Genomic DNA, 13,496 nt, shown 5'->3' with positions numbered 1-13,496 from the left:
ATTGGTGCAATCTGGGCTTTCTATACCCGGAGTACACATTAAGGATCCTCATTATAAACGGCGGAGGGTGTGACTCGTGATGATGAATTAACCGTGATCACGTGATCGCGAAATTTTGTTGGTGTCGTGCCGCTGGGCTAGTAATGCACTTTAACACTACTTTTAACTACCCAGCGATGCACTTTACTATTACTGCGGTCATTATTTGCCAACAACATCAATTTTGTCAAATATCCCGCAATTTAGGAAATTATGGACATATCCAGTAATTTAACCCGGTAACGATTTTACATCCGGATACTTACCACTGATATCATTTCCTTAATAAAATTTGTCTTTTGACCCTAGCATGTTTAGATTAAATATTTTAACACGCATAATTGGATGAATACTTTCTGGTAATTGCTAAATTGAAATTCTTTTACTGTAAATGTTTTTAGCTGTTATTGATTCTCATGCAGCAATCTTCTCAACTCATTTCTGTAATAGATTTTGATAATGAAATTAATAAACTACCTAAATATTTATAAATGTTTACATAATTATATAATATTAATAAAATAATTTTTGATTATTAACAAACAAGATTTTGATAAGAAATATTAAATATATCAAAATTACATATCATAAATAAATCAATATTGTATAATCGTCAAATCATCGTTATAAAGCCGCAACAATCTTCTCTATATCAAATTTGAAACTAGTCATAGGATTTTTATCAGCAGATTGGTCATGGAACAATTTAGTACCCCCTGGAGGAATGAATGCGTGAATACGATTAAGAAGTTCATGACGAACATGAAAATCCGGAGATACCTTGAAAAATGATTATTGCAATCATAAGTTTTCAAATATATTTCATATAATTATTTAGAAAACAAATCTGTTATCCTTTTCATTTACCTTCCCAATCGAATTATCTGATTCATTAATCGTACGTCCATAACCTTGTGATAGTGTAGTTTTTGTGGATGAGTTTGTGATGTTAGTATGTAGTAAAGTACCAGGAGCTTGATAATTGGTACGGATATTTATTGGAGCATCAACCGAAGAAATGTCGACAATGGGCAAACCATCACCAGAATTTGAAGCAGTAGAAAATAATCCCAATAGCGACATTTTACGAGCAACTTCGCAAATTTCACTATTATTATCACTATTATTCGAAGGTCGACCTTGTCCAATATGTCCAATATTAGACGACATTTTTTGCATCGTTACACTTTGATTTGAATTTTCGTTATAAGAAGGATCCTTTATATTCCTCGTAAAATTGGTTATTTCTGATCGTTGTGAATTTGCTACTAAAGGATTGTCATTTTGAAACATAAGGACGGAATCATTTTTAACATGGTCATTTAATGACTTTATAGTATCGTAAGAATCTGATTGTACTTTGAATTGTTGCAATTGATGTTGGACAATATCGTCATGTGTCAAATTCTTCGAAGGAGTGATAATAGACGTTTCTGGTTGAAGAACGTTAAGTAAAGAATTTCTTCGCTGTGTATCATATTCGACACTTGTTGAAGGAAGGGAAGTAGAACTAGATGGTCTAGCGGAAGTTGATGCAGCAAATAGACTTAATAATGAATTTTGCCGAGCGTGTATAGGAATTGGTGCAGTAATATCACGATTATTATTATTTTGAATTGGAGTTTGCGAATTACTACGCGAAATTCCTTTCAAGTAATTTTTTGGAGAATTTCGCTCTTCTGAAAATACAGTATTTGAGATCTGCAAACTACCAAGTTGTGGTAATAAATTTGCTGAATAATCGTTTATAACAGGATTTTTCATTTGTACTAGAGTTGTTTGTGGCGATTGATCAATAATAGGACCAGTTGAAAAATATGAATGATTTTGTTTAAACTGTGATGATTCTTCAATGGAATTATTTGTTGGCTGTGTAGACGTTGGTCTGTTTACACAAAGTATTGAATTCAAAATATTCTGAGAATCTATTGTCTGAGGTGAAAATTGGCTAAGTTGAGCACCAATATTAGGAGATTGTTCATGAGCACTGCCTTCACTATCTGTGCCAGGTACAGAAGTTTCTGGTGATGTCTCCTTGACGTTAGAAGTTGTAGCATGACCATTAAATATTACTACTTCAGTCGATTCTTCCTGATTAGATGTTTCAGCAGCTTTTTTACGAGCAATTTTTCTCTGCATTCTAAGCCAATTTCGTAGTTTGCTTTTGGGTCACATTAAACATTTGATCAATAATTCAAGTTCAATAATTATTTATAATAGAGGTTTTTCTCAGATGATTTATACATTCGCATACCTCACGAATGGGACGACCATATAAAATCTACTACTTCCATATTTCACACAACCTCCTCCACAATGATATGGAGTGTCTCTATCTCTACTTTTAATCCACGTTGGTAAATCGGCAACCTTATGCCATTCTATCTTCTGTTGATAATGTAAAACAGAGTTATACAATCAGATATAAACGGTAAAAAATAATAACCAAAAAACGACATACGCTAATTTCTTTCCGTGTTTTCGGACAAAATTCGGTATCTTCCGAGACACCTACAACGATATAAAGGCGTATACGTTGTTCACGAATCGTTAATTCAACGTAATCTTGCTCTTTGATTAAAGGAGAAATATCATATCCTGTTTCTTCCAAAACCTACAATTATTATTATACAGTTAACAAAATGATGCCTCTCATTCATTTTTTTCATCAAGTACATTTATATTCAATTAATATTCACCTCTCTAGCAGCACAGGTAGAATCAGGTTCATCCTTATTTATTTTTCCTTTGGGAAAACCCCATCCCGAACGAGAAGACCATCCTTTTACTAATACACACTAGTTCAACAAATAAATATTTATCAACATTTTTAACTATGAGAGCACACTTTCATTTTTTTTCTTATGAAATACCTTCTCCATAGTATCATTTAACATAATTGCCCCGCACACGGGAACTCTAATTTTGTACTGCATAAAATCAGCAAAAGCCTTTTCATGCTCGTGAGACCATTGATGTAATAAAGGACAATGCTTAAAAAGTGTGAAAGAATTATGGATAATTGAGAATTTTCCTAAAAAGATAAAAAATGAAAATGAAAAAAAAGGATATATTTTGCCGAAAAGTTTTTTAAGTTGAAGCTAGGCAAGCTTGGATTTTGTTCTCTAACAAAATCTTCATAAAACCAATGTGCTTGTTCGATTTGAAAACAAATTCTTTCAACGGATGCTAGTTCTTCTTCTGGTACGTTTATTATAAATCGGCTAAAAATTAAATACCAATGTTAAATAACAGCTTTATAAATAAGCTGATAAATATATCATGATAACCAAAACCTTGATAAATCGTCCAGTATTTCTGCAAAAGTTGCATTTGCGAGAGCCATTCTTTTTTTTTTTTTTTTGAGAATAATAAATAATACCTTCTCACAAAAAACTTATCTGTTATTCTTAAAATGATGATCATCATTGTGGCTAATTGTGAAATGATCGGCATACGCAGCTGCCGCAGCAACTTTAATTTATAAAGATGGATAATGGTCTTTTAGTCTTTTTCAGTCTTTGAAAATTTTTCAGAAAAGTAATAAGGCTACACACTCAATTTTTTGTAATATAGCAGAATTGGCTAAAGACCAAAAAGTGGCAAAATTAGGCCTTTATTTTACTTTCTCTAAGATTAGCAGAGATCAAATTAGCTTAAAGACCGCAATCTTAAGATTTTTGTTATAAAAACCTATAAAAAGCTATTTGATTCTAAATTTGCTGAGTACTGGGTAAGTCTAAAAAAAGACCATTTACCATCTTTAGTAATTTACCATTGAAATTTAAAATAAAGTTTAAGCATAAAACTATTTAGCAAATAAAAAAAATTTAAAATTATAAAATGCTTTAATAAGACTAATAGGATCTGAACAACTTATAACTGGTCTGTACTTAAATTGATTATTCTAAAATCTAATAATCAGATTTAAATAAACTTTTTTAAAACTATAATTTAAAAAAAAAATGCCAAATTGGATCACTGAATAATAAAATAATTGCAAAAAACTGATTTTTAAATTTTAGAATATAGATCTTTAAAAATTTTTCAAGTTATTTTAAAATTCTTAAAGATTTGATAACTTACAAAATTTTTAAATTCTTTGATACTAGTTAAAATTAAAACTTTTGGTCATATAATAAATTGGCAAAGTTTAACTAATCTGTTACACATTTTAGCAATTCAGTTTATATTTGACTACAATTAAAAAAATTTAACCAATAATCTATGATTAGATATATATTTAACCTGTTAAATTATGTTAATTAAATATTACATATTATACATTATACATATTAAAAGTTTAAAAAAGTATCTTATACATCCTTTTTTAAACTTTTTTAATTTTCTTTCTTTTTCCTTTTCCTTTTCTTTCTTCATTTTCCTTTCCCTTTGGCACTATTTTTCTTTTTCCTTTTTTTTTTTATTTTCCTTTCCCTTCCTTCTCCTTTTTCCTTTCATTTTCTTTCATTTCTTATCTCCTAGCTTTAAAGCTTTTTGTTCTTTAAACTTTTTTAGTTATACACCTAAAAGATGTTCTTACCACTATTTGATTCGTCTCGATTAGGTGATTCTAAAAAGCTATTAATCATCTTTTTATAATCACTAAATGCAGAGAAATTAAGCAAAATGTCTAGTAGTACAGTAAATGTAAATTAAGAAATATTAAAATGCTGATTTTTGACATTTCATTAAATATCTTATCAGCCAGTGGTCATAGAAAAATGAAACTGTTTAAGAATGAGTAGGCAGTGTATTTCTAGTTTCAGATCAGCCTTAAAAGTGATCTGATGGGGATGTCCTCATATAAGGTGCTGTATACTTGAAGAATTAAGTACTCAGTAGTATAGTTACCCTTTGGAGATGATAGGATACTAGTTTGATGATGCTTTATAAGAAGTAGAGGAAGACTTGGCCGCAAAACTCTAGCAAAGTAGAAAGATGAAACTACTACCATTCAATTCATCTCAATAAGATAATTTCAACAAGCTGTATTACATTTTTTTACAATTATTGGATGTTAAGCAATTTATTATATTCTTTACATAACTGTAACTATAAACAGTACTTTTTAATATAGATAGTGAATATAGATAGATTGTGATTATAATCACTATATAGAATAGATTTTAATAATAAAACGTTTTGAATATCCAACTAATGTGACTATATAGTAGAATAATATGACTATAATGAGAGTGATTATAAAGGGAGTTGACTATATACAGTACTAATTCAGTATATAAAATCTATTTGTAGAATTTGCAGGAGAGAGTAGAAAGTAGATTGACTAATTAAATAACTGAATGTAAGATCATATAAATTACTCAATCTATATTACTCTTATATATAAAATATGGAATGTAAAATGCACTTTATTCACCTTACATTACTCCTCTTATATTAAGGTTGCCTGCCGAAACTAAAAAGGAAATTTTGAAAGGTTTTAGCCAATCAAATCAAATGCTGAAAATGCCGAAATTAGGCCAAAATTCGGTCTTAATTTTGGCCAAAATTAAAATTCGGCCGAAATTATGATATTGTATCACGTGACATTACACCAATTTCCAAAAAAAAGAAATTTTGTTTCCCAGTAAAATTGGTGAAATCGGTTTTACAAAGGTTACACAAATTTCCAAAAAAAGGAAATTTATAATGTTGATCATTTCTGGCCAGAATTACGTCCTAAAAATGGCCAGAATTATACCAATAATTTCGGTCAAATTTCAGACTTTTAGCAATAATTTCGGCATTATAAATTTCGGCAAATTTATTTTTGATTGCCTAAACTTTCGGCTACAAAAAAGTTTCAGCCTTGGCCTAAATTACCTAATTTCGGCAAGCAACATTATCTTATATATTATACAAGTAATATATAAAGAATTTATATTACCTTATATTCCATACCACTGATTGAAATCATTTATTTTATCAATAAGACCTTTCAGCAACAATTCGGCAAATTGATCACATGATTCATCACTATAGTTGTTTCCAAAATTCAATTCGCAAATCTGAAATCTGAAATTATGAAATCGTAATTAATTACATAATTACGTAATTAATTACGTGTTACAAAATTAATTACATATTCTGAAATTCCAAAATTGTGCGAAATTGCGAATATCTCGGGATCTAGTGATAAGATTTCGATGATCTTACTACCATTCGATTCGTCTCATTGAGACGAATCTAATGATATGTGTTTCATTTCTATAGAACCGATATTGATGTAGTAAAATTACTATAAACATTTAATGAATTTTGGTGTCGGAGCACGATCTAGTGATTAGATTTGAATGAATTTACCACCATTCGATTCGTCATGACGAGTAGATTCTAATGGCAGTAAGATCATCTTTCTAGCATTGAAATTGGCGGAGCCATTACGCTAGAGGTGCGCTCCGGATGAATCTGGTCAATCCGTCATCCGGATGATCACGTGACGGATCAATCCGGATTAAAAAAATCGGATCATCGGATTATCCGCGGATTGACCGGATTGATTATAATTCCGGCCGGAATTAAGTAATCGGCATGGAATTATCCTTTTTAGGGTATGAGTAACGTTACACAGATCCAAAAAAGGCAATTTTGTTTCCCAGCAAAAATGAAATTTTTGGTTTCACAAGAATCCTAAAAAGGAAATTTTTCGCCGATCATTTAATTTCAGCCGGAATTTATGATTAGGTATTTAATTGTTGTCACGTGACACACGGGTATGTCGATCGTTTCCATTTATGGCGATACCCGTTCCACAAAAAACCAGTTTTTCTAAATTTAGTTTTTGGTCGTATAACATAAATTTCCTAAAAAGGAAATTTTTTGTCGATCCCGTATAGGATTGATCGGATATCCGGTCATCCATCCGGTCTATTTGACGGATTCATCTGATCAATCCGAATCCGCCTATTTGACGGATTGATCCTAGGATGACCAGATTGACCAGATTCGGAGCCTACCTCTACATTACACTATAAATATTTAAAAGTTATTGGTATTGGAGCGCGATCTAGTGATTGGATTTAAATGATCTTACTACCATTAGAATCATCATATCGAGACGAATCAAATGGTAGTAAGATCATCCAAAACGGATCACTGGGTGCCGAGTTATTATTTGTTAAAGTTTTTATATATAAATCGGCCAAAATTAAGGCTAATTCTGGCCAAATATTTTCGTAATACGAAATTAATTACGACGGAGTTTTTTTAATGAATTACTTAATAATTACAGAATTACGTAATTACGTATTTCCGTAATACTAAAATAATTTTGAACACAAGTATATTCGTCATACATTCAGCTAATTACAAAAGTCAGAAAAAAATTGGCATAAATTAATTGGTCAATTTTTGGTTGATTTTTGGTTGAGTTGTAATATAAAAAAACCATAAATTGACCAATATTTTTTTTATTGATTTTTATTAGCAATAAACAATCAACTTAAAAACTTTTTTGACAATTTTAAATGATTTTTTATTTAATTAATATCAATAATGGTAAAAGTTTAGCAGATTAGTGATACATTTCAACTTATGATCATATGATGTACTAAGCCACAGCCACAGTAATTAGTTGATCTATTACTGAATTTAGACTATTAATAATAGTTTAAACTATTTTAACTATTTCAAAAAAAAATCTTTTTTTCAAAACAGTTTTTTTTTGTTTAATCAATTTCAGTATGGATACCAATATTTCAGGTAAGTTTCGAAAGATTTTTAGAACTTCCTTTAATAAAACATTTTTTAATATTAAAAAAATGTTTTTTTATTATTTTTATATAGGAAATCAGCTCTAACATGAACGCTGATATTCCTGGTAAATTTTAAAACAAATGTTCGAAACTTCTTTAAAAATATTTTTTAATAAAAAAAAATGTTTTTTTTTGATTTTTTTATATAGGAATTCAGCTCCAACATGAATGCCGATATTCCAGGTAAGTTTTGAAACAAAATGTTTTGAAACTTCTTTAAAAATGTTTTTTAATAAAAAAATGTTTTTTTTTGATTTTTTTATATAGGAAATTAACTCCAACATGGACGCTAATATTTCAGGTAAATTTTGAAACAAAATGTTTTGAAACTTCTTTAAAAGCATTTTTTAATAAAAAACGTTTTTTTATTTTTTATATAGGAATTCAGCTCCAACGTGAATGCCGATATTCCAGATAAATTTCGAAACAAAATGGTTCAAAACTTCTTTTATAAAATTTTTAATGCTAAAAACATTTTTTTTTAATATTTTTATATAGAAATTCAGTTTGGACATGGATACCAAATTCCAAGATAAGTTTTGAGAATTTTTAAAACTTTAATAAAAAAAATGTTAATTTCTAATGTTTTTTTTTATATTATTATAGGGATATCAATTCTGGCGTGAATACTGAATCCCAAAGACAAGTTTTGAAGAATCTTTTTGAAACTATTAAAAAAATGTTAAAATAAACGTTTTTTTTATATTTAATTATAGGGATATCAGCTCCTACTTAGATACTGAAATCCCAAAAATTAGTTTTAAAATTTTTTTTTCAAAACTATTAATGTCATAAAAAATGTTTTTTTAATATTTTTTTATTTTTTTTCTTGTAGAGAAATTGGCTTCTACTTGGATACCAAATCTTAAAGGTAAGTTTTGAAATTTTTTTTTGAAATTATCTTTTTTTTAAATAACGATTTACTAAGGGCAGTGATATATATTAGCTAATATTATTTTAATAGTAACGTTTACTCCCCCACCCCCAGGTAAGATTTTATGACCAATCACAACCATTTCACATGGTTTATATTATGTGTAACCTAAGATTTTCTTTTACTCCCTAACCCCCTAAAATATTAGCTAATATATGTCATTGCCCTAATCATTTCTTTCTTTTTTTTTGTAGGTACAGAAAAAACCAAGATTTGTAAGTATATATGTTGTTTTTTTTATTTTTTTTTTAATATTAATGAATAGTTACTAATAACCGTTCTTTTCATTTTTTTTAGGTTTGAGTGGGCTTTTAAAAATAAGAAAACTAAGATTTATAAATATATATGAATCTTGGTTTTATTTTTTTTTATTTTTAATATTACGAATTTTGGTTTTTTTATTTTTATTATATTTTTTTGATTTTTTTTTCTTTTTTTTTTTTTTTTTTTTTTTTTTTTTTTTTTTTTTTTTTTTTTTTTCTATTTTGTAGGTTTCAACTTTCGATTCTTAAGCATTATTAAATATACGAGTGAATTTCAAAGTAAAACTTCAAAACTTTTTTTAAAAAAAATTATTTTTTATAATTTTATTTAATTTTTTTTTCTATTTTGTAGATTTTGGCTTTTGGTTTTTGGGCTTTGGATATATGGATAAGTTTCAAAATTAAAACTTCAAAACTTTTTTTAAAAACAAGTATTTTTTTTAATTTTATTTTAATTTTTTTTTCCATTTTGTAGATTTTAGCTTTCAGTTCTTGGGCTTTGGATATATGGATGATTGCATTAAAGTAATGAAAGACCCCGGAAAATACTTATATAGGTAAGGTCCCAAAAATATTTTTTATTAGTAGCTCTAAGCATAGGTTTTTACTATGATCGCTAAGCATTGTTAATATCTAACCTTAAAAATTATATAAAAATAAGCAAATCAATCTTCTAACCTAATTAAATTTTTATTATAACACATATAATTTATAAAATATATTTATTAATTAATATATTTTATTAAATCCAATTTTAAATATGTTGTGAAGCTAAACTAAACATAATATACAAGTAGATTAACAATATTCAATTAATAAAGTTAATAAACAGTAAAAGAAAAATTTGAAATTAATACTATTACAAAAAATGTAAATTTCTTCATAAGTATTATACTTACACCCATAAAAATTAATATGTAGGTAGTTTCGACCTTGCTGAACAATTTTCAATCAATTAATTTAGAAAGTCAATTTCATTTGACCAAAGAGGTGTAATTACGCTCTGAAGTTGTAAACGGAGAAATGAAAAATTTGGAAGTTAGTACCGTTATGAAAATGCACTTTTCTCCATAAGTATTATACCCACACTCATGAAAATTAATATATAAGTAGTTTCGACCTTGCTGAACAACTTTCAATTAATTTAAAAAGTCGATTTCATTTGACTGAAGTGGTGTAATTACGCTCTGAAGTTATAAACGAAAAAGTAAAAAATTTAAAAGTTATTACCGTTAAAAAAAATATGCTTTCTATATAAATATCATACTTAGCCTTATGAAAATTAAAATACAAGTAGATTTAACTTGCTGAACAAACTTACTTACACATAAAAGATAATTTGATATAACCAAAGTGGTGAGTATTGAAATTATATTTAAAGTAAAACATATTTATAGTAATTTTACTATTTAATAAAATAAACATGTATAATATAGTAATTTTATATTAAAAATAATACACTGAGTTTAATAAAAATTAAAAAGATACTATTGACAGATAATTAATAAAACATTGAAAAAAAAAAAATGAAATTTCATCAAAAAAAAATTTTTGTTTATCAGTCAGTGGAAATGTCCCCAAAAATTAGAGGAAGATTTTTTGTACTATGATATCTCAATATAAATTATTGGGACAGTATGGCTATATGGCATATAGTATATATGTAAACTTAAGGTTGGCCAAAGTTGGTACAAATGGCTAAAATCGACAATTTTCAGATCTTAATTCTGGCCGAAATTTTCTTAATTTTGGCCAAATTCGTAATGCTGGCCTAAATTACATTAAAATCAAAATTTTCAGGTCAAAGGTAACACCATATTTATGCAATGTAACATTTTTTCCAATAATAGTAAACATGTTCGTTCAAGGTTTGAAAAATATTTTCAAACCTTTTAAAAGTCAAAAACTTCACTTTATTCAGTTGTATCTGGCCAAAGAAAGTAATCAATTATATGGTTATTTTAATACAACAAACTAATAAAAATTAAGAAAATTTATTTAACCTTATTCTTTTGCTTATTTTTTTTAAATATTCAATAAATATCTTTTATTTTAACGCTACTTTAGATACTTTTTATATATATAAAAAAATATTTTACTTATTCATATTATACTATTTGTATTTATGACTTAACAAGTAAATAGACCTAATAGTCAATAAGAATTTTTCTATGAATAAATAATTTTTGTTTTATTTTCTTGTTAAACGAACTAAAATTAAAAATTTTAAAGTTTTTTTTAATGTTATAATAATTTACATGATTACTATAATATTAAGAATTAAGGCATTAAATGTCTAATTTAAATAAACAAATAAAAACATAATATTTAACTATTTTTGCAATTAAACCTCATTTATAACGCCCAAATAGATCTAATAATATTATTTTAATAAAAAAAAATTTTTTTTATTAGCATTATAATTAAAAAATTCAACAAAATTTATAAATAACAAAAAATCTAGCTTAATAATCACCATTCTAAACTTAACAAAAGTTGTTCATTTCACCAAATTATACCTAAAAATGAAATAATTGCTGGTTAAGAAAGCTTTTGTTAAGAGTTTTATTGAAATCAAGAAAAATTTTTTTTATTATAAAAATTGGTTTTTTGCAGTTTACACAAAATCTCCCTAAATAACTGCCTTTTTTAACTTAATAAATCTTTTTCTTCTCATAAAATTACATATATTTGCATTATTTAAATTGTATTTTATATCCACCTTTAAGTTGCATTTTGAGGAAAACTTCATTTTTAAGACGAACTTTCTTGTAATATATAAAGAAAAAAAAAATATTACTAAAGAGGAAATGATGACGAATATTTATAGTACACATGATGAACTATTAATTTACTTAATTTGTATAAGTATTGTATTAAAAATTTCTTTTTTTAGCTACGTGGTGATATATTCAATTATAGTTACACAAAATTATTTTAATTAATGATCGGCAAGAGAAATGACATTTTCACTGACTGTTATGTACAGTCAACTCCCTCTATAGTCACTCCCGTTATAGTCACATTCTACTATATAGTCACACCAGTTGAATGTTCAAAACACTTTATTATTAAAAACTATCCTATATAGTCACAATCTATCTATAGTCACTATCACACCTATCCTCAAAAATCTTATATTAAAAAGAACCGTTTATAATCACAGTTATATAAAGAATATATTAAATAACTTGGCATCTAATAATCGTACAAAGATGTATCATAGCTTGTTAGAATCGTCTCACTGAGATGAATCGAATGGTGGTAGTTTTATCCTTTTGCGATCACTGGCTGATGAGTTATTCAACAAAATGTTAAGCATCGGCATTATTATATTTCTTGATTTACGTTTACTGCGCCATTTAACATTTTGCTAAATTTCTCAGTACCTAGTGATTGTAAAAAGACGATTAATAGCTCGTTGGAATCGCCTCATCAAGACGAATCGAATGGTGGTAAGCTCATCTCTCTGTGATCAATATTGACGGAGTTACTACTTAAAAACCATTTAATATTTTTTAATTTCGGAAAATGATCTAGTGATTGGATTTCGATGTATTTTATACCATTAGATTCGTCGCATTAAGACGAATCGAATGGTAGTAAGATTGTCTCTCTAGGATCAATATTGGCAGAGTTATTACACAAAAACCATTAATATTTTTTAATTTCGGAAATTAATATAGTGATTGGATTTCGATGTATTTTATACCATTAGAACCGTCTCATCGAGACGAATCGAATGGCGGTAAGATCGTCTCTCTAGGATCAATATTGGCAGAGTTATTACACAAAAACCATTAATATTTTTTTAATTTCGGAAATTAATCTAGTGATTGGATTTCGATATATTTTATACCATTAGATTCGTCGCATTAAGACGAATCGAATGGTAGTAAGATTGTCTCTCTAGGATCAATATTGGCAGAGTTATTACACAAAAACCATTAATATTTTTTAATTTCGGAAATTAATATAGTGATTGGATTTCGATGTATTTTATACCATTAGAACCGTCTCATCGAGACGAATCGAATGGCGGTAAGATCGTCTCTCTAGGATCAATATTGGCAGAGTTATTACACAAAAACCATTAATATTTTTTTAATTTCGGAAATTAATCTAGTGATTGGATTTCGATGTATTTTATACCATTAGATTCGTCGCATTAAGACGAATCGAATGGTAGTAAGATTGTCTCTCTAGGATCAATATTGGCAGAGTTATTACACAAAAACCATTAATATTTTTTAATTTCGGAAATTAATCTAGTGATTGGATTTCGATGTATTTTATACCATTAGAACCGTCTCATCAAGACGAATCGAATGGCGGTAAGATCATCTCTCTACGATTAATATTGGAGGAGTTACGATACAATAAAGTTTTAAGTATAATTTTGGCCAAAATTATGTTAATTTTTGGCCGGAATTATGATATACTAATATAAGAAATTTTTTATATAGTAACATCTCTTTATAATCACCAAATATGGACTGT

General features: G+C 27.4%; 1 protein-coding gene across 1 annotated transcript; it reads right to left on the bottom strand.

Annotated features, from left to right (window-relative positions):
- Positions 1 to 395: 395 nt before the first annotated feature.
- On the bottom strand, positions 396 to 3,428 carry OCT59_016774 (uncharacterized protein). The gene is made up of 8 exons (XM_066145909.1): positions 3,336 to 3,428; positions 3,112 to 3,263; positions 2,913 to 3,040; positions 2,739 to 2,837; positions 2,501 to 2,653; positions 2,294 to 2,427; positions 907 to 2,200; positions 396 to 819 (listed from the first exon to the last, which is right to left on the bottom strand). Exons 1-8 carry the CDS (start codon positions 3,383 to 3,385, stop codon positions 664 to 666), a joined length of 2,166 nt encoding a protein of 721 aa, XP_066003646.1. The 5' UTR covers positions 3,386 to 3,428; the 3' UTR covers positions 396 to 663.
- Positions 3,429 to 13,496: the final 10,068 nt, after the last annotated feature.

The sequence above is a fragment of the Rhizophagus irregularis genome, chromosome 25, assembly GCF_026210795.1.
Source record: "Rhizophagus irregularis chromosome 25, complete sequence".
Classification (NCBI taxonomy): Eukaryota; Fungi; Glomeromycota; class Glomeromycetes; order Glomerales; family Glomeraceae; genus Rhizophagus; species Rhizophagus irregularis.
The sequence above is the reverse complement of the archived record's forward strand: the minus strand, read 5'-3'. Positions and strand labels throughout refer to the sequence as shown.